Here is a 24,849-nt window from a genome sequence, read left to right on the forward strand (position 1 = left end):
GATACATTACTGACAATCTGCTGAAAACCAAAGATAAAGAACAGATTTTGAAAGCAGCCAGAGAAAAATGATACAATTCCATACAAGGAAATGTTGCTTCTTACCAGAGACAAAGAAAAAAAAAAATGAATGGACTTCCCTGGTGGTTCGTGGTCAAGACTCTGAGCTTCCACTGCAGGGGGCGCAGGTTTGATCCCTGGTTGGGAAACTAAGATCCCGCCTGCTGGGTGGGGCAGCCAAAAAAAAAACACCCCAAAACAAAAACAAAACAGAAACAAAGGAGGCCAGAAGGTGGAAAGACCTCTCTAAAGCACTAAAAGAAAAAAAAAAAAAAAAAATCAGAACGCTAGAGAAAATATCTTTCAAGAATAAAGGATATGTAGATCTATATATCTGTAAAGACAGCAAACAAAAAAAGACTTCGGAAAAAGAATAAAGGCAAAATATCACTGAATTGTACAGTTAAAAATGATTAAAATGGTAAACTGTTTATATTTTACCCCCCCGAAGAAGTGCAAATGGCAGATTTTTTCTTCAAAAGGCAAACAAAAAGAGGTATTTCTGGATAAAGATAATTGTACGTTTCTGACAGAACTGCAGTATAAGAAATACTAAAGAAAGTTCTTTGGGGTAAAAGAAAATGATACCAAACAGAAACTCTGATCTTTAGGAAGCAATAAAGGGTAATAGAAATGGTAAAGATATAAGTAAATATAAGACTGCCTATTTAAAGCAAGAGTTACATGTGCTATGGTTTATACCATCTGTAGAGATAATGTATATGACAACTACAGCATGAAGGCCTGGAGTAAATGGAACTCTACACTTTCAAGCTTCTTATATTTTACATGAAGTGGTACAAAATTAGGTCTACGTAGATTGTGAAGATTCAAGGATGTATACTGTAATCCTTAAAGCAACCACTAAACATATAATGCAAAGAGGTATAGCTAAAAAGCTAACAAGGAAATTAAAACAGAATTTTTTTCTTCTTTTTTTGTGGTACGCAGGCCTCTCACTGCTGTGACCTCTCCCGTTGCGGAGCACAGGCTCCGGACGCGCAGGCTTAGCGGCCATGGCTCACGGGCCCAGCCGTGCTCCGTGGTGTGTGGAATCCTCCCAGACCGGGGCACGAACCTGCATCCCCTGCATCGGCAGGCGGACTCTCAACCACTGCGCCACCAGGGAAGCCCAACATCGGTATTTTTAAAGAGCTTCACAGCTTTCTGCACCGAGTATTCTTCAACCCCTCACTACTTGTTGGAGTGGTTGGATGACACCTAGTGGGCGCATTCTCAGAAAAGAGATCTTAAATCGAATCTGCTCCTTTTCCTCCTCCCAAGAGTTGTTGGGGTATCTATCTATCTATCTAATCTATCTAATCTATTTAATCTATCTATCTAATCTATTTAATCTATCTATCTAATCTATTTATCTATCTTATCTATTATCTACCTATTATCTATCTACCTATCTTATCTATCTAATCTATTATCTATCTACCTATCCATTATCTATCTACCTATCTATCCAATCTATTTAATCTATCACTATCATCTATCTAATCTATTATCTATCAATCTAATCTATCTATTATCTATCTAATCTATTATCTATCTAATCTATCCAATCTACCTATCTACCTATTATCTATCTAATCTATTATCAACCTATTATCTATCTAATCTATTATCTACCTATCTATTATCTATCTACCTACCTATCTATTATCTATCTACCTATCTATTATCTATCTATTATCTATCTACCTACCTATCTATCTATCATCTTTTTTGGCCACACCGGGGGGCATGTGTGATCTTAGTTCCCCGACCAGGGGTCGAATCCGCGCTCCCTGCAGTGTTAGCGGGGGTCCCAACCACTGGACCGCCAGGGAAGTCCCCGGGTTGCACTTTGATGGGAGTTGGGGACATCAAGCTAAAGAAAATCTTTGGGACATCAGCGGGTTTCTAACGACCTGGGGCGAGCACATTTCCCAGCGCATAAATCAGCTTGCAAAAGGACTGGGAAAAAGGAGACAAAGGTGGACCCAAGCTGCAGCGAAGGAGGAGGGGACAGGGAGGGCGAGGGAGGAGCAGGAGGAGACGTAGCCGCAGGGCTGACAGCCCCCGGCGTAGCCCTGACTTCCGCGTGTCGACCCCCGGGGGTGGGCGGAGCGGCGGGGGTCTGGGGTTGAGGGCGGGTCTGGACGCCTATCCGGCCGTCCCCATGTGACTGGCCGAGGACGACCTGGGCTGCATCATCTGTCACGAGCTGCTGGCCCGGCCCGCTACGCTGCCCTGCGGCCACAGCTTTTGTCACAACTGCCTGATGGGTCTGTGGGGCCCCACGGGTCCTGCCCCACCTGCCGCGAGGTCGCCGAGCGGCCGCTGCAGCTGCGGAAGAACACGATGCTGCAGGACCTGGAGGACAAGTACAGTCGGGAGGCGCGCCAGCTGGAGGGCCCGAACCCAGCGCCCGGGCCCCCGCGCCGCACCGCGCAGCTGCCGGTAGGAAGGCGGGACCAGAGACTGCCCTCTGACCAACATCCGCCCGCGCGCGCCGACTGCCTCCCATTATCCCCACGGCGCTTCCTCTCCTCCTGATTGTATTTTCACGTTACTTTTCTCAGTCTGAACGTAGAACCCGTTCTTTGGAAAGTTCAGAAAAATATGAAGAAGCAGAAAAAAAAAAAATCAAAATCAGCAATCCTATCAACCTAGGCGCTATCCACCCTGGCCTCTTTCCACTTATTTCCAGTCTTTCTGCACCCACTCTGTCTCTCTGACAATTTTTAATTGTGCTAAAATATGTTTACATTATATAACATAAAATTTGCCATTTAACCATTTTAAAATGTACAATTCAGTGGCGTTATATTTACAGTGCTGTGCAACCATCACCACTATCTAGTTCCAAAAGTTTTTCATCACCACCAACAAGCTTTGTACCCATGAAGCAATAATATCTCCCTCCCCTGCCCTCCAGCCCCTGATAACCTCTATTCTACTTTCTGTCTCTGTGACTTTGCCTACTCTAGATATTTCATAGAAGTGGAATCATACAATATTTGTCACTTTGTTTCTGGCTTTGGCTTCTTTCACTTGCTATAATGTTTTCAAGATTCATTCATGTTGTAGCATGTATCCGAACTTTATTCCTCTTTGTGGCTGAATAATAATTCCCTTGTATGATTATACCACTTTTTTTTTTTTTTTTGAATCCATTCAAACATCGATGGACATTTGGATTGTTTCCACCTTTGGGTTATGGTGAGTAATGTTGCAGTGAACGTTGATGTACAAGTATCCGAGTTTCTATTTTCAGTTATTTTGGGTAGGAGTAGAATTGTTGGATCATATGGTAAGTCTGTGTTTAACTTATTGAGGAACAGCCAAACTGCATTCCACAGCAACAGCAATACTTTGCATTCCCATTAACAAAGTAGGATTCCAATTTTCCCCAACTTTTGCTCCTGGGACTTTGGTCTATTTGCTTCTGGGACTTAGGTTATTGTCTGTTTCCACCACAGTCTTTTGCCCCAGACACCTGCAAGGTTAACTCCGTTTGCAGAACTTCTGAGCAATACTCACCACCTTTCTGGTCTGAGCTCTGGGTTAGGTGAAACGAAGATGAGCACCCTGTGTCATTCCTTCAGGCAGCCCCCAGCCAGGTTAGAACAGACAGACACACTGGTTTGTGAATCAGATCTACTCTGCTTCGTTGGGAACCAGGACCAGAGTTTCACGCTGGGGATTTTCAATACCGTCACTGAGCCAGGAAGGGAATGGGGCGAGGGCAAGTCAAAATGCCACAAAGCTTTCCTACTGCCAGGTTGTGCTTTTTTGAGTCAGTGTCTGCCAGAGTTCTGACAAAGTTGGTTGTGACAGTTTCTGCTTGTCTTGCGACGTTTCTCTGTGTGTGTGTGTGTGTTTGTGTGTGTATGTGTGTGTGTTGGGGGGGCGGGGTTGGTGGAGGGTAAAAGAGCTTGGAGCTATCCACTCCTCTTTTTTAAAAAAATTAATAGACTATTTTTTAGAGCGGTTCTAGGCTTATAGAAAATTGAGCAGAGAGTACAGAAAATTCCCATATACCCCTCACTGTTACCCTTATTATTAATATCTTGCATTAGTTTGGTACACTTGTTACAATTTATGAACCAATATTGATATGTCATTATTAACCAAAATCTACAGTTTACATCAGAGTTCACTCTCTGTGTTGTACCGGTCTATGGATTTTGACAGATGCATGAAGTCATGTATCTGTAGTAACAGTTTTATGCCTTGAAAATCCCCTGCACTCTACCTCTTTGTACCCCCTCCCTCTCCCCAACCCCTGGCAACCACTGACTTTTTGCTATCTCTTTAGTTTTGCGCTTTCTAGAATGTCGTGTCTTTGGAATCATACAGTATCTAGCTTTTTCAGGCTAGCTTCTTTCATTAAACAAAATTAAGGTTTGTGGCTTGATAGCTCATTTCTTTTTATTGTCAAATAATATTCCATTGCGTGGATGTCCCACAGTTTATCTATTCACCTTTTTTAAAATTTATTTTAATTTATTTATTTTTGGCTGCGTTGGGTCTTTGTTGCTGTGCACAGGCTTTCTCTAGTTGTGGTGCACGAGCTTCTCATTGTGGTTGCTTCTCTCGTTGCGGAGCACAGGCTCTAGGCGCGAAGGCTTCAGTAGTTGTGGCACATGGGCTCAACAGTTGTGGCTCACGGGCTCTAGAGTGCAGGCTCAGTAGTTGTGGTGTACGGGCTTACTTGCTCCACGGCATGTGGGATCTTCCCGGACCAGGGCACGAACCTGTGTCCCCTGTGTTGGCAGGTGGATTCTCAACCACTGCACCACCAGGGAAGCCCTCTATTCACCTTTTGATGGACATATTGGTTATTTCCCCCCTTTTTTTTTTTTTTGCAATTATGAATAAAGCTGTTCTCTTCTTTTTGGTTATAAGTACAGCATTGGGAGTTCCCTGGTGGTCTAGTGGTTAGGACTGGGCGCTTTCACTGCTGTGGCCCGGGTTCAATCCCTGGTCGGGGAACTGAGATCCTATAAACCAAGTGGTGCAGCCAATAAATAAATAAATACATACATACATACAGCATTATTCCTCAGGTCCTTAAAACTCTTTGTTAGTATAGCTTATAGTGACTGAATATACTTTCCATTGGCTTTTAAATTAAAACGATTGCCTATGGATGGTAGGATATCGGATAATTTAAACATTTCTTCTTTTCGCATTCTCTGCATTTTCTAAATTCACCACAGTGAGTGTATGGATGGAAAAAGCAACACACTTATTTTTTAAAGTTTTTAATTTGTACAGGTGTCTAGATAAGGGCTCCATTCCAGAATTCCAGCTGCCTGAATATTTAAGAGTGAGACCTGGAAATTTAAGAGCAAACAACGTTACCCGTGGTCAGCCACCTCCTCTATAAAATAGTCTGCATATGGCTTCCAAAACACATGCTATTTTGAGGGACGTCAGTGCTTCTTAGAGATGAAAAACTGGTTCCAGTTTTTGAGGTTCCAGCATAATTTAAAAAGTGAAAAATGGGGCCTCCCTGGTGGCGCAAGTGGTTGAGAGTCCGCCTGCCGATGCAGGGGATACGGGTTCGTGCCCCGGTCTGGGAGGATCCCATATGCCGCGGAGCGGCTGGGCCCGTGAGCCATGGCCGCTGAGCCTGCGCGTCCGGAGCCTGCGCGTCCGGAGCCTGTGCTCCGCAACGGGGGAGGCCACAACAGTGAGAGGCCCGCATACCGCAAAATAAATAAATAAATAAATAAATAAAAGTGAAAAATGTTCCTCCAAAGTTCTAAAAACTCTGGTTTATTTAGAGTAAGATGATGAACATCTTGTATTTCTGTGGCTCTCCGTAGGACCTCTTTTGGAGGTAATGCAAATTTCTCCATTGAAGTCTGGGCCCTGCCTGCCTCAGATGACCGTGACCAGGTCTTGAGGGTGTTGCCAGAATGTGTTGGCTGTAAAACTTCCTCCCATTCCCAGCCAGGCAGCTGAGCAGATGAAGCTCCGGAAGTGGAGTGGTTTAGCATTCTCATCTGAATGTTTCTTTAAATGTGAAGGATGTCAATAAACAAACAAAAAGAGTTTGCCTCTGCACATCACTTTAAAGTCTCCAAGATCTTTTCATAGTCGAGCCTCTTCACTGTTGAAGAGAAGGAGGGATGGTCGCTTTTATCTATGAAAGGAGTGATGAAGACACAGGACGAGTCAGTCAGAGTTGAGAGTGGAGCTGAAACCCGAGCCAAATGCCTTCCACTCACCTCATCAGCGGCCACCAGTGCTGCCAAAGCTCCAGGCTCTCACCCTATTTCACCTCTAACTTCCCTTGTTCAAAATGACCCCTAGGCTTCCCTTTATGCCTCACCCGCCAACCTCCCCCATCCTATGGATGAACTCTGGTTCTCTGTTATGGCCACTGGACCACCAGTAGGGGGAAATGGGCATGCCAAAGGTCCAGGGAGCTTACCTCCTTGCCCTCTAGACATTTTTGTCACTTCCTTGCCTGCCTCCTTTATCCAATGTTTACAGCTCCCTCTGTCTGGAAGTGGTTCCTGGGTCCAGCTTTGTGTTCTGCTTTGCTCTTTTAAAGGTGGTGGCACAGAAGAGCAGCACAGAAGTTGGCTGGGGGCTCGCAGAGCTGGTGGAACGGCTTATAGGTATTGTCAGGAGCCTTCAGAGTCAGAGACATCTCCCAGAATCTGAACCAGACAATGAAATGAACATCCTGGCTGTGGTAGGCTCATCTGGGAGAAGAAAGGATGTGCCAGGGGGTGGGGCTAGGGACAGCTCCCTGGGACAGCTAGGGAGCAACCTGAATCTGTTTGCAGTTGAAGGATGCGCTAAGTCCCAGTCTTTTGCCACCATGCTCTTCACTACCAAACATGGATGATCGGGAGTTTGGAATGCCTGAGGTGAGGTAAGAAGGCTTCAAGTGGGCTAGGTTCTATCCTTATCACTCCACCTAACCAGCTCTAAGATCACCCGTGACCTCTACGCAAATCCTGTAGACGTTCTAGCTTTTATCCTCATTGGCCTTTCAGCAGCCTTTGACACAGTCAACCACAACTTCATTCTTTTTTTTTTTAATTTTTAAAAATTTTTGTATAATTTTGAAAGGTTACGGTCCATTTACAGTTATTAGAAAATACTGGTTATATTTCCTGTATGTACAGTATATCCTTGTAGCCTATCTTACACCCAACAGTTTGTTCCTCCCACTGCACTATCCCTATATTGCCCCTCCCTCCCCTCTACCCACTGGTAACCACTAATTTATTTTCTATATCTGTGAGTCTGCTTCTTTTCACAACTTCATTCTTGAAGCTTTCTTTTCCCTTAGCTCTGGGACACGAATCTTCCAGCCTTTCCCCATTTCTCTCCAGCTGCTCCTTTTCAGTCTGTTTTGCAGGTTAACTCTCTGCTGCTAAGCAATGAAATGCTGGGATTCTTCAAGGCTGAGTTGTAGGTCGCTGTCTGTTCCCCCTACATGGTCTTCCCCATTCCTGTGGCTTTAACTGCCACCTCTGTGCACAAATATAGCTTCAGCCAGGACCCTTCTCTGAGTTCTGGTCTGGTGTCTTCTTTCTCATCTTCCCCTCTTAGCATCTCAAAGACACATCTCACTTAACCCGTCCTGCACTGTTTCTCCTCTGGGATACCCCGTCTCAGCAACTGACCCTGCAGCCCTTCCAAGTGCACAAGCCAGAAACCTGGGAATCATGTCACCTCTTCCATCATCTGCCTAAACATCTCTTGAATCTATTTACTATTCTTTTTTAAAAAAAATGAATTTATTTATTTATTCATTTATTTAATTTTTGGCTGCATTGGGTCTTCGCTGCTGCACGCGGGTTTTCTCTAGTTGCTGAGAGCGGGGGCTGCCCTTTGTTGCGGTGCGCCGGCTTCTCATTGTGGTGGCTTCTCTTGTTGCGGAGCATGGGCTCTAGGTGCGCGGGCTTCAGTAGTTGTGGCACACGGGCTTCAGTAGTTGTGGCTCACGGGCTCTACAGTGCAGGCTCAGTAGTTGTGGCGCACGGGCTTAGTTGCTCTGTGACATGTCAGATCTTCCTGGACCAGGGCTCGAACCCGTGTCCCCTGCATTGGCAGGCGGATTCTTAACCGCAGTGTCACCAGGGAAGCCCCCTATTTACTATTCTTGAGCTCCTTAAAGATGACTCTAATCCAATCCTATGACTATTTCTTGCCTGGATTTCTACCAAAGCCTTTTAATTGCTCTGATCTGTTCCTTCCAGAGTGTCACACTTCTTCCCATCACAGGGCCCACACCGTGGAATGTTCTTCTTTTTTACTCTGTCATGTAGGTAGTGCCTGCTCATCCTTCAGACCTCAGCTAGATTATCCCTTCCTCGGAGAAGCCTTCACTGATTTCCTTGAACAAGTCAAATCCCCTTATTAGAGGCTCTTATGTTTGATTCCATGTACCTTTCATTTGTAGCAGTTGTTACAGTTGTGACTTGATAATGATTGGCACCATAATTTATTAATGTCTTTCATCCCGCTTCCCTTGCACTGGACTCTAAGCTCTATGAGGGCAGCGACCTTGATGGCTTTTGTTCTTTTGTTCACTCTTGTATCCCCAGGCCTAACACAGTGCTTGGCACATAGTAAGTGCTCAACAAACACCCAGTGTATTTGAGTGAGTGAATAAATGGGTCCTCAGGGATGCAGTGTGTTGGGGTAGAAGATCTGAGAGTCTGTCCATCAGTCCTGACATTACCACTCACTAGTATTATGACCTTGGACAAGTCATTTCATCTTTCTGAGTCTCAGATTTCTATCTGTAAAACAAACAAAAAATGATCCATGGCCTGCATCTCATTGGTTTAATGTGGAGATTTTTTTTAAATATCTTGCTTAAAAAAGTGCTTGAGCAATGTGAAAATGTGGGACAATCAAATTAGCTATGACAATATAGTTAACCTCCATGAACTCCCTCTTTTGTAAAATGGGGATAATAAACCGATCTTGGAAAGTTGTTAGGCAAATTAGAGGTGAGCAGTGGAAAATATTCAACAGGTGGTACCTACTCCTGTTATGATTGGCAAAAAGAATGGGAAATGGATTTTGCAAAGTGGGAAGGAAAGTCAGGTGCTGAAGGTGGGAAGGTGGTGAGCAGATGAGAGGCTGTGTTGGGGAGTAACAGGACCTGAAGTTAAAGAAAATCAGGGAGTGTGTGTTGGAGGCCCCAGAGAGCAGGGCCTGTATGCAGGCAACATGTTTGTCTTGGCCCTTAGGAAGAGTTATGATAGCAGTCTGGGGAAGATTATTTCAGCCTCTGTAGCTTATCTTAGTGACTATCTGTATTTTTTATTTTGTAAAGCCCCTATAAGATGGGCCTAAAATTTTCAAACTTTTTGGGGGTATGAGCTAAGAACTCCATATCTGTTGTACAAAATACTAGAAAATATATAGCAGTTGAAAAAACAAATGAAAATCATCCATAATCCCATCACCAAGAAATCGCCATTCTGTAATATTTTTGCCATACTATGTATTAGTCCAGATTGTTTGCAAGGCGCATATTTTGAGGGCCTAACTATGCTTTGAAAAACCTGTTAGGAGGTACGTAGAAAATTGTAGATGGTTGGTAGAACTGGAATATATTTGATGCATTCCTTAGGAGATTTTCTTTTTTCTTTCTTCCTTCCTTCCTTCCTTTTCTTCTTCTTCTTCTTCTCCTTCTTTTTTTTTTTTTTTTTTAAGTGATTCATCAATAGGCTTTGTCAGCTGGGGTAGACCTTTCCTTGGCTTCTCCAAAACTAGTGACTTCCAACACACCTGAGGGGAAAATGAGAGACATTCTCCATGACCTAGAAGAGATCCAGGAAAAATTACAAGAAAACTTCATGTGGAAAGAGGCCCTTGAAGAACAAATGCAGGGTGAGTTGATTTTATTTGGTAGAGGAGGTTTAATTATGGAAGTTGGGGCAGCGTTCCATGGCTTTGTTTTTTGGGGACAGGATCTGAGAGCCCAGCTGTATTATCCCTGTGGTGTGAATGAGGAAGGAGTGGGCTGAGCTATTTTTGTGACTGGATGTGTTCTTGGATCTGACTGGAGGTGTGATGTATCACAGGCCCTTAATAGATAGAAACTTGTTTTCGAAGACCTATAAATCCAGAACCTAAACCTGATTTTGCTAGCTCACCGTGCATCTGTGTTATCTACCTGAGGAGATTCAGAAATAGGCGGCTTTTTATTTTTCACTAGTAAATGTCCTTATAATGAAGCATGCAACTTTGTGTATAGTTCTTTATAAATTCTACTCAGCTGTAATCTCTGGCCAGTGTGTTTATTAATAAAGGGTAACAATGTAGAAAACAACCTTTCTGTCCTGACTTTTAGGTTCGTTGCTGTTCCTGGCTCAGGATTGAAAAACAATTCACACCTGCCCCTTAGACAAGTGCTCTGGTCTCCCTTGCCTCTGTCTCCTGACTCGGCCACGGCAGGCCTTGTATGCTTTAGAGATGTATCTCTTAGAGCTTTTAGATATTTAAATCATCTTGCTCTGCTTAAAAATTTTCTTATTTAAGTGGAGAAGCATGATTCCTTGGGAAAGCTTTCTTTAGGAAACCAGTTAGAGTACAGTTTATTAATTGTTCCAAAAACGATCTGAGAAATAAAGTGCCCTCTTAGCTCCTGTGTGCTCCTAAATTTAGGAGGGGTTCCTAATTTAAAATCTAAAATCGAGCTTTAAACTTGAGGATTAAATTTAAAATTTTTAATTCAAAAATCAAAAAATATAAAAAGACACAACAGAAGTGTTGTGTTCCTACCCTCGTCCAATTCCTCTTATTCCCCCAGTTAACCACCTTTACTAGTTTTCTTAAGTGTCCATTCAGAATTTACTTTTGTAAGTACAAGCAAACACAAATTTATATTTTTATCTCCCCCAATCTTTTTTTTTTTACACAAAAGTTAGCATACTATATACACTGTTCTGCATTTTGCTTTTCTTTCTTACTTAATATATCTTGATACCTTTACAAATCAGTACAAGCATTTTCTCTTTAAAGCTGCATAATATTCCAATTTATGGATATGCCAACATTTATTTACTCAACTCTTTACTGATGGATGCATGATTATTCCCAATTATTTATAATTGCAAACAATGCTGAAGTCAGTTACTGTATATACATCATTTTATATGAGTGCAGATATAATTGTAGGTTAAATTACCAGTAAGGATTGCTGGGTCATAGAGTAAATTTTGCAATTTTGATAACGTTGACAAACTGCTCTCCAGTTAGGTTATATCAGTTGACACTCTTACAGAAGAAATGTTTATCCCCCAAGCCTGCCAACACAATGTGCTGTCAAACTTTTGTATTTTTTTTGCCAATCCAATGGGTTTAAAAACAGTGGTATATTTGTGTACTGTACTTTTAATTTGCATTTCTCCATGAATTGTCTGTTTATATCTTGTGTTGTTGGTCCTTTAAAAACTTGATTTTTAGGAACTCATTATAAATTAGGGAGATTAGCCTTTTGTCTGTGATATGAATTGCAGATTTTGTTCCCCAATTTGTCATTTATCTTTTGATTCTGTTTCGTGTGGGTTTTAGAATGTCATATAGTAGTACATTTTATCAGTGTTTTCTTTTGTGGCTTCTAGACTTTAAATTTTAGTTAGAAAACTTCACCACCTCAAGTGGGGTGTGTGTGTGTGTGTATGTACATTTTTATATTAAATCTTTGGTTTCACATATAAATCTTTCACCCATTTGAAATTTATCCTAGTGTGTGTCCTAGTGAATTTTAAATAATAATGTAAATGTTTTATAACATTTATAATATTTAATCGTGTTGCTCTGGTTGAAATGTTTCTCCTTATTTAACTGAAGAAACATGATATCTTGGGAAAAATTACGACTTTCTATGATTATTTAAGTGTGCATTTTTAATTTTTATTTTTAATTGTGGTAAAATACATATAACAAATGCACCATCTTAACCATTTTTAAGTTTATAGTTGAATAGTGTTAAGTATATTCATATTGTGTGCAACCAAGTTCCAGAACGTTTTCATCTTGCAAAACTGAAACTCTATACCCATTAAACAGTAACTCCCCATACCCTCCTTCCCCAGCCCCTAGCAACCGCCATTCCATTGTCTGTTTCTATGAGTTTGATTACTCCAAATAGCTTATATAAGTGGAATCGTGAAGTGTTTATCTTTTTGTGACTGGCTTATTTCACTTAGCATCCATATTGTTGGATCCAAGTTTCATCCATATTGTTGACTGTGTCAGAATTTCCATCCTTTTAAGGGCCGAATAATATTCCATTGTATTGTACACATATATATACCACATTTTGTTTACCCATCCATCCATCCATCCATCGATGGACATTTGGGTTGCTTCCACCCCTTGGCTACTGTGAATAATGCTGCCGTGAACATGGGTGTATGAACATCTCTTTGAGACCTTGCTTTCAATTCTTTTGTATATATGCCTACAAGTGGAATTACTGGATCATATGGTAATTCTGTTTTTAATTTTTTGAGGAATTAAGTATACATATTAAGTATTTTTAAAATTTAACTTAGAAAATTCAAGTATGCCTTAGCAAGTACAACGTTGATTATTTTGGTTATTTTGATTTTGATTATTTGGACCAGTCCAGGACTGTTTTAAAACATAAGATCTGAATATATCCCTATTTCCTGAAACATCATTTCTTGAAGTTCTCACAAGATTGTTTTTAAGACAATAGATTAGTTATTCTTCAAGTCAGCACTTTAACAGCTGCTAAGCAATTTGACTGCCTCATCACAATGATTTCCTTTGACCCTATGTAAACACACCATGAGCTGCCACGGAAATCACACAGCCTAAAGGGCACAGTGTTTCTCGAGGTATGACCCGGGACTCTCTGTAACACTAATAAGAATGCAGATAATCTCCAGGTTTGTTGGCCTTTTTTTTTTTTTCTTATATGTTCTTTTTGTGGCTTTGATATGGTAACTTCATAATATTAATTAAAAATCTTTCCACCCTTAAAAAAAAAGAGCAGAATCCAAGGCCCATGGCCAGACTATTGAGTTAGCATCTCTGGGAGTAAGCCCCAAGGATTTGCATTTTTGACAACTTTGCAGGGGATTTTCATGCACACTAAAGTTTTGATAAGCATTTTGGTGCAGCTTACCCAACAGGGGTGATTATTTGTAATACAAATTTAATTACTGGGGAGTACAGTTGACCCTTGAACAACATGGGGGTTAGGGGCACCAAACGCCTATACAGCCAAAAATCTGACTATAACTTTTTTCTTTTTTTGTAAACAGGAGTCCTATTTTATTTTATTTATTTATATTTTTAATTAATTAATCTTTGTCTGTGTTGGGTCTTCGTTGCTGCACGTGGGCTTTCTCTAGTTGCGTCGAATGGGGACTACTCTTCGTCGTGGTGCATGGACTTCTCATTGCGGTGACTTCTCTTGTTGCGGAGCTCGGGCTCTAGGTGCGCGGACTTCAGTAGTTGTAGCTCGCGGGCTCTAGAGCTCAGGCTCAGTAGTTGTGGCGCATGGGCTTAGTTGCTCTGTGGCATGTGGGATCTTCCCGGACCAGGTCTCGAACCCGTGTCCCCTGCATTGGCAGGCAGATTCTTAACCACTGTGCCACCAGGGAAGTCCTGACTATAACTTTTGACTGCCCCAAAACTTAACTACCAATAGCCTACTGATGACTGGAAGCCTTACAGGTAACATAAACAGTTGATTAACACATATTTTGTATGTTTTATGTATTATATACTGTATTCTTACAATAAAGTAAGCCAGAAAAAAAATTTTATTAAGAAAAGCCTAAGGAAGAGAAAATACATTTACAGTACTGTACTGTAGCTATCTATACTGTAAGTTTACATCATCTGTTTATGAGATGAATCATCTGTCTGTCAGTATCTACATACACATCTTATATGATAAAAAGCACTGAGGATGTTATACATATTACTAACACTAGACATCAAAAATGAAAAGATAATGCAAAAAAGAAATTCACATTTATTTACAGGTGTAACTATTCATGCATTGATAACAAAGAAGCAACAGTATTCTTGCTTTGTGGTAGCCTAGCCTATACACTAATGAATTAATCATTTTAAAATTGTTATGGCATACAATATTACAGTCATATTCATAACACAGTATTAGAAACATCGTTATTTTGTTTTAAAAAAAACAGTTACCTATGATGATAGGCTGATAGAGAGGGAGAGAAAGAAAACTAACACACTACTAATTTTATATTAAATATCACTCACCTTATGCTTATGTAAGGAAAGGCTATCCACTTCAATACAAGTCTTGCACGTGACGTTCTACACATATATTTTTGTGTATTTATTGATCCACATATATTTTTGATCCACATATATTTTTGTATATTCATTGAAAAAGATAAGTGGAACATTGCAGTTCAAACCTGTGCTGTTCAAGTGTCAACTGTAATTTTATGCAGAACAATTCTACTTAGAATGGTTTGTTCCTGAAATTATTTTAAATTCCCAAGGGATCCAAGGGATCCTGGCTACTTAAAAAAAAAAAAAAAAAAAAGCCTGTAGCTTATTCTCTTAGTAGAGAAATGAGATTCTTTAGATTCTGTTTTAAAGAAATTTCTCAGCAATTAAGTTTGTATAACAAATATTTCTGGCAAATCAATTGTTTAATAAACCATCATTTTTTGTTCTTTTATGAAACCTATCATAATCAGTGGGTAAACGGTTGAGTTTATACCCAGAGAGATTAACATATCAAAATACTTCATTTCTGTAATAGTTACCAGTGTTTTATTTAATAGCTACTCAATATTTATGAATGTACATCATGTTTCTTTTTTTCTAAGTTTTTTTTTTTTTTTTTGTGGTACGCAGGCCTCTCACTGCTGTGGCCTCTCCCGTTGCAGAGCACAGGCTCCGGACAAGCAGGCCCAGTGGCCATGGCTCACGGGCCTAGCCGCTCCGCAGCATGTGGGATCTCCCTGGACCGGGGCACGAACCCGTGTCCCCTGCATTGGCAGGCAGACTCTCAACCACTGCGCCACCAGGGAAGTCCCAGTTTCTGCTTTATAACAAAGTGAATCAGTTATACATATACGTATGTTCCCATATCTCCTCCCTCGTGCGTCTCCCTCCCTCCCTCCCACCCTCCCTATCCCACCCCTCTAGGTGGTCACAAAGCACCGAGCTGATCTCCCTGTGCTATGCAGCTGCTTCCCACTAGCTATCTATTTTACATTTGGTAGTGTATATATGTCCATGCCACTCTCTCACTTTGTCACAGCTTACCCTTCCCCCTCCCCATATCCTCAAGTCCATTCTCTAGTAGGTCTGTGTCTTTATTCCCATCTTACCCCTAGGTTCTTCATGACTTTTTTTTTTTTCCTTAGATTCCATATACATGTGTTGGCATACGGTATTTGTCTTTCTCTTTCTGACTTACTTCACTCTGTATGACAGACTCTAGGTCCATCCACCTCACTACAAATAACTCAATTTCGTTTCTTTTTTCTAAGTATTTTTAAGAACCAACTAGTCAAGTGTAGATTATTTTCTCTATTGATAGGGGAAAAACTTGTGTTAGCTAAAAAATAAAAGAAGTAGCTAGCAGTTCTTACAAACATTTTAAAAACGGTGATTAACGATAAGTAAAATCCTATTAGCTCAATAGAAAGAAGAGTGGTACCCCACGTAGATTTTTTTTTTTTTTTTTTTTTTTGCGGTACGCGGGCCTCTCACTGTTGTGGCCTCTCCCGTTGCAGAGCACAGGCTCCGGACGCGCAGGCTCAGCGGCCATGGCTCACGGGCCTAGCCGCTCCGCGGCATGTGGGATCCTTCCGGACCGGGGCACGAACCCGTGTCCCCTACATCGGCAGGCAGACTCTCAACCGCTGCGCCACCAGGGAAGCCCCCCACGTAGATTTTGAGCGTGGCTTCTTGAAGGGCAGCTCTCCTGCTCTCGTGACCTACGTGTCCACAGCCCACACCCGAGATGGGCCTTTTGTCTCTTCTCAGTGTGACTCTTGGATTCACTTCACGCTGCTGTCACCGCAAGGTACAAATAGGGGACAATGTCACCTTCACAGTCCATACTCTGGCATGTCCCCTGCTGTCCCTTATTCTACCTAACCATGGTCATTGCAAGCACATAGTAGTTTTAAGGTAACAATTAAACTTTAGTACAGTTTGGGATTAGCCGATGCAAACTATTACATATAGAATGGATAAACAACAAGGTTCTACTGTGGAGCCCAGGGAACTATATTCAATATCCTGTGATAAACCATAATGGAAAAGAATATGAAAAAGAATGTACATATATGTACAACTGAATCACTTTGCTATACAGCAGAAATTAAAACAACATTGTAAATCAACTATACTTCAATAAAAAAAAAACCTCAATGTACACTGAGAGGTAATAGGTACTAGCAGTTGCGATGAGTCTCATGGTCCCCAGCTTTATACCAGTTTAAAGCACTGACCTGGGGGGCATGGATATTCTGGGTGTCACGGTGCCATGATCCCTTGCATGATGCCGTGATCCCTTTATCATGCTTTTTTTTTTTTTTTTTTTGCGGTACGCGGGCCTCTCACTGTTGTGGCCTCTCCCGCTGCGGAGCACAGGCTCCGGACGCGCAGGCCCAGCGGCCATGGCTCACAGGCCCAGCCGCTCCGCGGCAGGTGGGATCTTCCCAGACCGGGGCACGAACCCATGTTCCCTGCATCGGCAGGCGGACTCTCAACCACTGCGCCACCAGGGAAGCCCTATCATGCATATTGATAAATATGCATGAAAAACTTCCTATGTGCCTGGCAATGGGCTTGTGCTTAGTACACAGAGATGAACAAGGTCTCTGCCAGCAAGGAGCTTAGAACTCAGTGAGGAAACAGACAGTAAAAAAAAAAAGTCCACAGTAAGAACATGGGGCTGGATGTACCTAAGCTAGATGTACTGCCTGATCAAGGCCTGATGGTGAGGAAGACAAGCTGTATGTGCTGATCATGATGTTTGGATACTTTCTATTTGCCTTTTTTTTTTTTTTGCTGTACGCGGGCCTCTCACTGCTGTGGCCTCTCCCGCTGCGGAGCACAGGCTCCGGACACACAGGCTCCGCGGCCATGGCTCGCGGGCCCAGCCGCTCCGCGGCATGTGGGATCTTCCGGGATCGGGGCACGAACCCGTGTCCCCTGCATCGGCAGGCGGACTCTCAACCACTGCGCCACCAGGGAAGCCCTATTTGCCTTTTTTTTGATGGGACTTTCTTCCCCTCCCAATTTTTTTTTTAAATGTCTCTCTCTCACTCACACTGTTTGTTGCTTTTTTAAAATTTATTTATTTTTATTTATTTTTTATTTTGCGGTATGCGGGCCTCTAGCTGTTGTGGCCTCTCCCGCTGCGGAGCACAGGCTCTGGACGCGCAGGCCCAGCGGCCATGGCTCACGGGCCCAGCCGCTCCGCGGCATGTGGGATCTTCCCGGACTGGGGCACGAACCCGTGTCCCCTGCATCGGCAGGCGGACTCTCAACCACTGCGCCACCAGGGAAACCCTATGCACCAGTTTTAATGCCAGTATGTGTAAAACTTTATCACACTCAAAGATACAAAGCTGCTTTTTGCTATTTGAAGACCTCTTAGCATGGACCATCAGAGGTGGCTAGTCCTGTTCTGGTGTTTTTCCCCAGGGGTCATCAATCCAACCTTTGACCTAGGGAGCCTCTCCTGTAGCCTGGAGATGTCCAAGGATCACTGTATCTCACCGCCCACAGCCCTATCCCTGGTGTCATGAGAGGTTTGCCTCCTGCCAGGCCTTATGTTCCCAGGCTCTCTCTTCTGGGCAGCAGTACTGGGAAGTGGACACTCAGCGTTGTAGCCACTGGGCAGTTGGGGTGGCTTCCCAGGGGATGAGGCATGACCAGATCCTGGGAAGGACCAGGGACTCCTGGTATGTAGAGTGGAAAGGGACTAGCCAGCTCTCTGCATGGGACATGGTCAGGGAAACTGTCCTTGGTACAAACAGACCTAGTGTGGTGGGCATCTGGCTGGACCTTGAGGAGGGAAAGCTTGCCTTCTATTCCATGGCTGATCAGGTGAAGCTCCCGTATGAGTGCCCAGTCTCTGCTGCCTTTCCTCTGCACCCTGCCTTCTGGCTGTATGGCTTATTCCCTGGAAGCTCTCTGACTATGAGGCAAATAAACATATAAACATTCCCTGGGTGTTAAAACATGTTGATTTCCTGGTCTCTCTGCCTTCAAGCAGGGTGTCAACTTGACTTAAGTATCCCACTTCCAAAGTTAAGGGATGCAAAGTAAATGTTTAACTCAGCAGGTTTGCATTGTTCAAACCCTGCACGGTCTGTCGGAAGAAAGGACAGGCTCTTGAGTGGGAGATAATATCTAAGCCCTTGGAATATCCTGCCTGATAAGAGTGTATTTATCTGAGGGCCTTGGGCCACACAGTATCAGCTTGATTTCTGGAAGGGCTGGAAACTAAGGTCAGCCACTTGGGCGGTGAGTCTGCCTACATGACCGACTGCCAGTCAAAGCCTTGGGCACCAAAACTTGAATGTGCTTCCCTGGTTGGCAGTATTCCGTGTGTGTTGTCACACGTCATCCTGGGACAATTAAACATTGTCCCCATAACTCCACCGAGAGAGGAGTGAGTGGGCTCTCTTGGCCCCTGCCCTATGTGCCTTTTTCTGTTGCTGGTTTTAACCTGTATCCTTTCACTGTAATCATCTGTAACCGTAAGCGTAACAGCTTTGCTGAGTTCTGTGAGTCCTTCTAGTGCATCACTGAAAATGAGATTGATTTTAGGGCCGCCCCCCTACACACACACAAGGGGCATGCTATCAATTGCTGTGTAATACTATTATCACACATTCAGTGGTTTCAAACAACACATATTTATTCTCTCGCAGCTTCTGTGGGCCGGGAGTCAGGATACAGCTTAGCTGAGGCCTCTGCTTTGGAGTCTCGCAAGCCGCAGTCAGGGTATGAACTGGGGCCGGGTGACATCTGAGGCTCCACTGGGGAAGGATCTGCTTCCAAGCTCACGTGGTTGTCGGCAGGATTCAGTTCCTTGTGGGTTGTCAGACTGAGGACCCCCCTCAGTTCCTTACTCGTTGGGCCTCTGCAACATGGCTGCTTACTTCTTCAAAGCCAACAAGGGAGATCAAGTCTCCTAGGAAGGTGGACATTAAATCTTATATAATGTAACCACAGGGACATATAATCACACGTATGCCATCGCCTTTGCCTTATTCTATTGGTTAGAAGCAAGTCACAGGTCCCGCCCACATTTAAGGGGGTGGGGTTCACAAGGGCATGAATACCAGGAGGTGGGGGGGTCTTTACAGTCTGGCTGGCACATGGTATCATCTCATACTTGATTTCCCTTATTATTATTTTTTAATTTATTATTTATTTATTTATTTATTTATTTATTTATTTATTTATTTATTATTTATTTATTTTTGGCTGTGTTGGGTCTTCGTTGCTGCGTGGGCTTTCTCTAGTCGCAGCGAGAGGGGGCTACTCTTTGTTGCGGTGCACGGGCTTCTCATTGTGGTGGCTTCTCTTGTAAAACACAGGCTCTAGGTGCGTGGGCTCAGTACTTGTGGCTCATGGGCTCCAGAGCACAGGCTCTGTAGTTGTGGCTCACGGGCTTAGTTGCTCTGCGGCATGTGGGACCTTCCTGGACCAGGACTTGAAACTGCGTCCCCTGCATTTGCAGGCAGATTCTTAACCACCAGGGAAGTCCCGATTTCCCCTATTTTTTAGAATCTTTTTATTATATTAACAGAATGAACAGAGAAAACTACACAAAACACATGTGCAGCATAAGGAATAATAATAATTATAATTATTAAACACGCTTGTAACTACCCTTCAGGTCAAGAGATAAAGGCTTGGGCTTCCCTGGTTGCCCAGTGGTTGAGAATCCGCCTGCCAATGCAGGGAATACAGGTTCGAGTCCTGGTCTGGGAAGATCCCACATGCCTCAGAGCAACTAAGCCCATGCGCCACAACTACTGAGCCTGCGCTCTAGAGCCCGCAAGCCACAACTACTGAGTCCACGTGCCACAACTACTGAAGCCCGCATGCCTAGAGCCCGTGCTCCACAACAAGAGAAGCCACCGCAATGAGAAGCCTGCGCACCGCAACCAAGAGTAGCCCCTGCTCGCCGCAACTAGAGAAAGCCCACGCACAGCAACGAGGACCCAACGCAGCCCAAAAATAAATAAATAAATAAATAAATAAATTTATGAAAAAAGAAAGAAAGAAAACCTTGCTGCCCACTCCAGAAGCTCTTTCATGTGCCCCATTCCAATTACAAAACCCTCCATCCACCTGAAAGGCATCCTGACTTTTTTTTTTTTTTTTTTTTTTTTTGCTGTACGCGGGCCTCTCACTGCTGTGGCCTCTCCCGTTGCAGAGCACAGGCTCTGGACACACAGGCCCCGCGGCCATGGCTCGCGGGCCCAGCCGCTCCGCGGCATGTGGGATCTTCCGGGATCAGGGCACGAACCCGTGTCCCCTGCATCGGCAGGCGGACTCTCAACCACTGCGCCACCAGGGAAGCCCCCATCCTGACTTTTATAGTAATCACTTACTTGCATTTCTTTAGAGTTTTAGCACCCAAACATGCATCCCTAGCATAAACCCTAAAAAACCCTGATATACCTTTTTCTTAACAGCTTTGTTGAGATATAGTTTACATACTATAAAATCACCTATTTAAAGTGTACAAATCAGTGTGTTTTAGTATGTTTACAGAGTTGTGAAACCATCACCATAATCTAATTTTAGAACATTTTCATCACCCACAGGAAGAACCCTCATACCTATCAACAGTTGATATGTCTCTGAAGTCTCCTGATCTGCAGCTTTCCCCTCCCTTTCTTCTCCTTACGATTCATCTGTAGGTTGTCAGTCTCTATTAGCACCTGTTGGAGAGGTGGAACTCCAGCTCTGTTGGATGGGGTTGAGCAGAAAGCCTTGCCACACAAACCAGCCAGACAATCTTTGACGGTGCATTTCACTTCTTTGCCTCTCTTTCCCCTGTAAAATGGAAATAATTATTATTCGCCCTTCCTTACCTTCCTCAAAGGGTTGCTGAAAGAATTGATGTAATAGAGGAGGACACTGGAAGAATGCCAGGGTGATTATAACCACAGCAACAATGACATAACTATATTTTCATATCACACACCTTGATCTCTAACATCTGTAGATTCACACCTAATTTCCATACGGATCCTCGAAAACAGGAGCGAGCAGAATTCTTCCCCTGTGATCTACTCATTTGCTCTCTGAGCCTCATGACCACCCTACGTGGTCATGAGGTCATGAGGTCATGAGGTCATGAGGTCAGGACCACCCTGCGTGGTCATGAGTGTTATCATCTTTCTGTTAACATACGAGGGAAGGGTGGGGGTCCTGGACCGGTTGAGGGCTTTGTGCAGGGCCGGTCAGCTGAGCGTGGCAGAGCTGGGAGCTGGCCCAGTGTCCCCACTGCCAAGTCTCTAACCTTAATACCCTCTGATAAGGTCCTAGTTGAGACCAGGACCTGGGCATCCACTTTGATAGGACACAGCTCTAAAGCCACGAGGTGCTCTTTTTTTCTTGTGGTTGGTGGCAGTTCTCAGTGTGGTGGCCTTGAGTTGCCTAAGCAGGGACAGGGCCTCTCTGTGCCAGATGACCATTAAAAGGCTCTCTGTTCTCACTTTGTACATTATGGAGCCTTTATCTTCTCACCCAGAGTCACCTTGATGTTTGCCTTTTGAAAGTGCCAAGAATTTAGAGGCCAGGGTTTTAGCTTCTTGAGGTCTTTTGATTAAATACCATCCTTTCAGGTGGTTTGGATAATGGGGCCTCTGTCCGCGTGGGGCTTATTGGCTGGCCACATGATTTCCCCAAGCTGCAGCCAAAGCACAAGAATCATAGAGGTGGGGAACAAAGGTTATCATGTTTGGCTTCCTTGCTTTTGTCTCACGTTTTTTGTCAGCATATCCCTTCCAGTACACTGTGGAAAACAGCACCCTTCACTCAAACAAAACAGAAAATGCTCCCAAGGAGAAGAACTGAAGCTGAAATGCCAGTGGATGAAGGCACCTCTCACTGGTGTCTACACCGTGTGGGGGACGAAGTCATCCACCGTGGACCAAGCCAAACGTCCCATCAGGGGCTCCTGGGGCAGCCGCTCACCCCATCTGGAGATGTTTCTCTCAAACACCTAAGCGGTTGTACCCATTTTGGGGGTCTAGGGCTTTGGGTTCCTGGAAGAACCACCTGCTAAGCAGGAAGCCACCACCTTCTTAAGACTCACAACAACCTCTAATACAGTTATATCTATCTGTCCCTTGCTTCTCCCTCAAGTACATTTTTTTTTCCAGAAGAGTTTAATTTGAAGACTTTATTTCCTAGCTGATTGCAGAAACAAACCACGGAATGAAACAGTGCTGCTCTCTGGGGAGACCTTTCAGGCTGCCTTGCTCAGTTCAAGGGAGAAGTCCCTTCCTCAGGGGGCACTTGGGGATTTTGACAGGAAAAGGGGACTCTTCCCTGGTATATGTTCAGCTCCATCACCCCCTACTCCTGCTGAGCCCTTAGCCCCAAATTCATCCTCATTCATAATTGCTCAAAACCCTAATCACTGGGTCCTTCCAGACAACTGCAGTCTTCTTTAATTATACATACTTAGGTTATGCTGAAGATTTAAAAAATATATTTATTTATTTATATTTATTATTTATTTAGACTGTGCTTGGTCTCAGCTGTGGCATGCGGGCTTCTTAGTTGCCACAGGCATGAGAGATCAAACCTGGGAGCTCTGCATTGGGAGCGTGGAGTCCTACCCACTGGACCACCAGGGAAGTCCCTGAAGATTTGTTTTGATTTGGGATTTATCTTCCTAACCAGCCATAGGTTTTTTAAGGACAGGGTTTCTTAAGCTTCAGCCTTTCATGTGCCATGATTCTTGTTACATCTGCATATCCCCTGTACCTTTTTTTTTTTTTGGCAGGGCTGCCTGGCTTGTGGGATCTTAGTTCCCGGAAAAGGGATCGAACCCGGGCCCCCTGCAGTGGAAGTGCGGAGTCCTAACCACTGGACCAGCAGGGAATTCCCATCTCGTGTACCATGTTTTACTTAATATTTTTCCTAAATCAACTCACATCTCCCCTTTTAGGTACATGTATTTCAAAAGGAAACTTTAAAATATTTATATAAATGAAAACCAGAATCGTGTCTTAATTAGAGGGATAAGCCTAAATGTATGTTTCAAGAAAAACAAAACAATGACTAGCTTGGTACAGTTGTCTGTCTAAGTTTCTGAACCTGAAGTGGGCTTGTGCTCTCCCTCTCTTTCTCTCTCTCTCTGGCTCAAAAGAAGATTATCAGGTATTTAAGATTTACTGAGGATTTCACCTTGACTTAATCAGGATGGAAAGAGAATAGAAAAAGGAAACCTTTCTGTCCACAAGAGTCACTGTTTCTGATATCCCTGCACAATTTTTACACCTCTTATTCCACCATTTTGCGAAACGTGATTCTAAGAGATTGGTCTGCTGCAATATGGAAGACTGTGTCTTCCTTCCGTGTGAAGGGAAATTGTTTCACCTTTATTCTTCAAAATAAATACACCCTGGGGGAGAAAAACTTATGGCTTTGGTCAGTGACAATCTCCAGGACACAACGTCTTGGAGTTACCATAGGAGCTTTTCTGATACCACCTTCTGTACAATTAGTCACCAAGTTCTGACCCTCGATTCTGCTTTCTCAAATCATTTCAACTCTGGCCCCCGCTCTTCCCTCTGCATCTGCTCTCTGGTTCAGACTCCCATCACATCTCTCCCAGGTTATTTTAATTTATTTATTTTTGTCTCAGTTGGATCTTCATTGCTGCGCATGGGCTTTCTCTAGTTGTGGTGAGCAGGGGCTACTCTTCATTGTGGTGCACGGGCTTCTCATCGCGGTGGCTTCTCTTGTTGCGGAGCATGGGCTCTGGGCGCGTGGGCTTCAGTAGTTGTGGCTCATGGCTCTAAAGCGCAGGCTCAGTAGTTGTGGTGCACAGGCCCACCTGCTCCGCGGCATGTGGGATCTCCCCGGACCAGGGCTCAAACCCGTGTCCCCTGCATTGGCAGGTGGATTCTTAACCACTGTGCCACCAGGGAAGCCCTCTCCTGGATTATTTTAATGTGAGCTCCTCTATCTCTAGTCAGAAGCCCCCTTCCCATCCATTCTCAGTCTGCTAATGTGAACTTTCCAAAATGGAAGTCAGATCATGTCAGTCCCCTGCTTAAAACTCCCCAGTGCTCCCCACCTACAACAGGAAGTTCTGCTTCCTGTTTCTGCTCTTACCTACCTCTAGCCCCCATTTGCTGTCATCCCCCCACATACACCCTCCACCCCAGCCTCCCTGCTTTGTGTCACGCTATGTACTTTTGCAATTCCGGTTTGTTTTGCCTGGAGTGTCCCCCAACTCCCCTTGTCCAGACTTGAAAACTGTTTACCCAGAGTGGATCTGGTTTCCACCAAGAGGACTGGAGTCTTTCACTGTCACTGTGTCTAACGTGGCAACATGTGCATAATGAATTTAGATCAGATCAAAGCTGACTCACTTATTGTAGAAGCAGGTACTGGAAGGCCACTCAGCCTAAAATCATGGTCATTTTCCTAGGAGCTTTCTGGGGATATTTTCAGTTTTGCTGGGTTAAGGCATTGTGTTGCCTGGGAGGTTGTCTGTGAACACAGCCAGACAGGGAGAGCAGATTCCTGGAAGGAGTGTGAC

General features: G+C 43.7%; 2 protein-coding genes across 2 annotated transcripts in view; both read left to right on the forward strand.

Moving 5' to 3' along the window:
• ADAP2 (ArfGAP with dual PH domains 2) overlaps positions 1-1,350 on the forward strand; it is a 37,354-nt gene extending 36,004 nt beyond the window's left edge. Inside the window, exon 11 of the mRNA XM_060082831.1 lies at positions 1,011-1,350. Within this exon, the coding sequence (XP_059938814.1) occupies positions 1,011-1,027 (17 nt within the window). The 3' untranslated portion in view covers positions 1,028-1,350. The remainder of the gene's footprint in view (positions 1-1,010) is intronic.
• On the forward strand, positions 1,076-24,649 carry RNF135 (ring finger protein 135). The gene is given in 7 exon segments (XM_060082806.1): positions 1,076-1,104; positions 2,013-2,350; positions 2,353-2,510; positions 6,622-6,765; positions 9,770-9,932; positions 23,083-23,109; positions 24,531-24,649. Coding segments are annotated over 7 exon segments (978 nt in total).
• Positions 24,650-24,849: the final 200 nt, after the last annotated feature.

Source organism: Mesoplodon densirostris, chromosome 18 (genome assembly GCF_025265405.1).
Source record: "Mesoplodon densirostris isolate mMesDen1 chromosome 18, mMesDen1 primary haplotype, whole genome shotgun sequence".
In the NCBI taxonomy this organism is placed as follows: domain Eukaryota; kingdom Metazoa; phylum Chordata; class Mammalia; order Artiodactyla; family Ziphiidae; genus Mesoplodon; species Mesoplodon densirostris.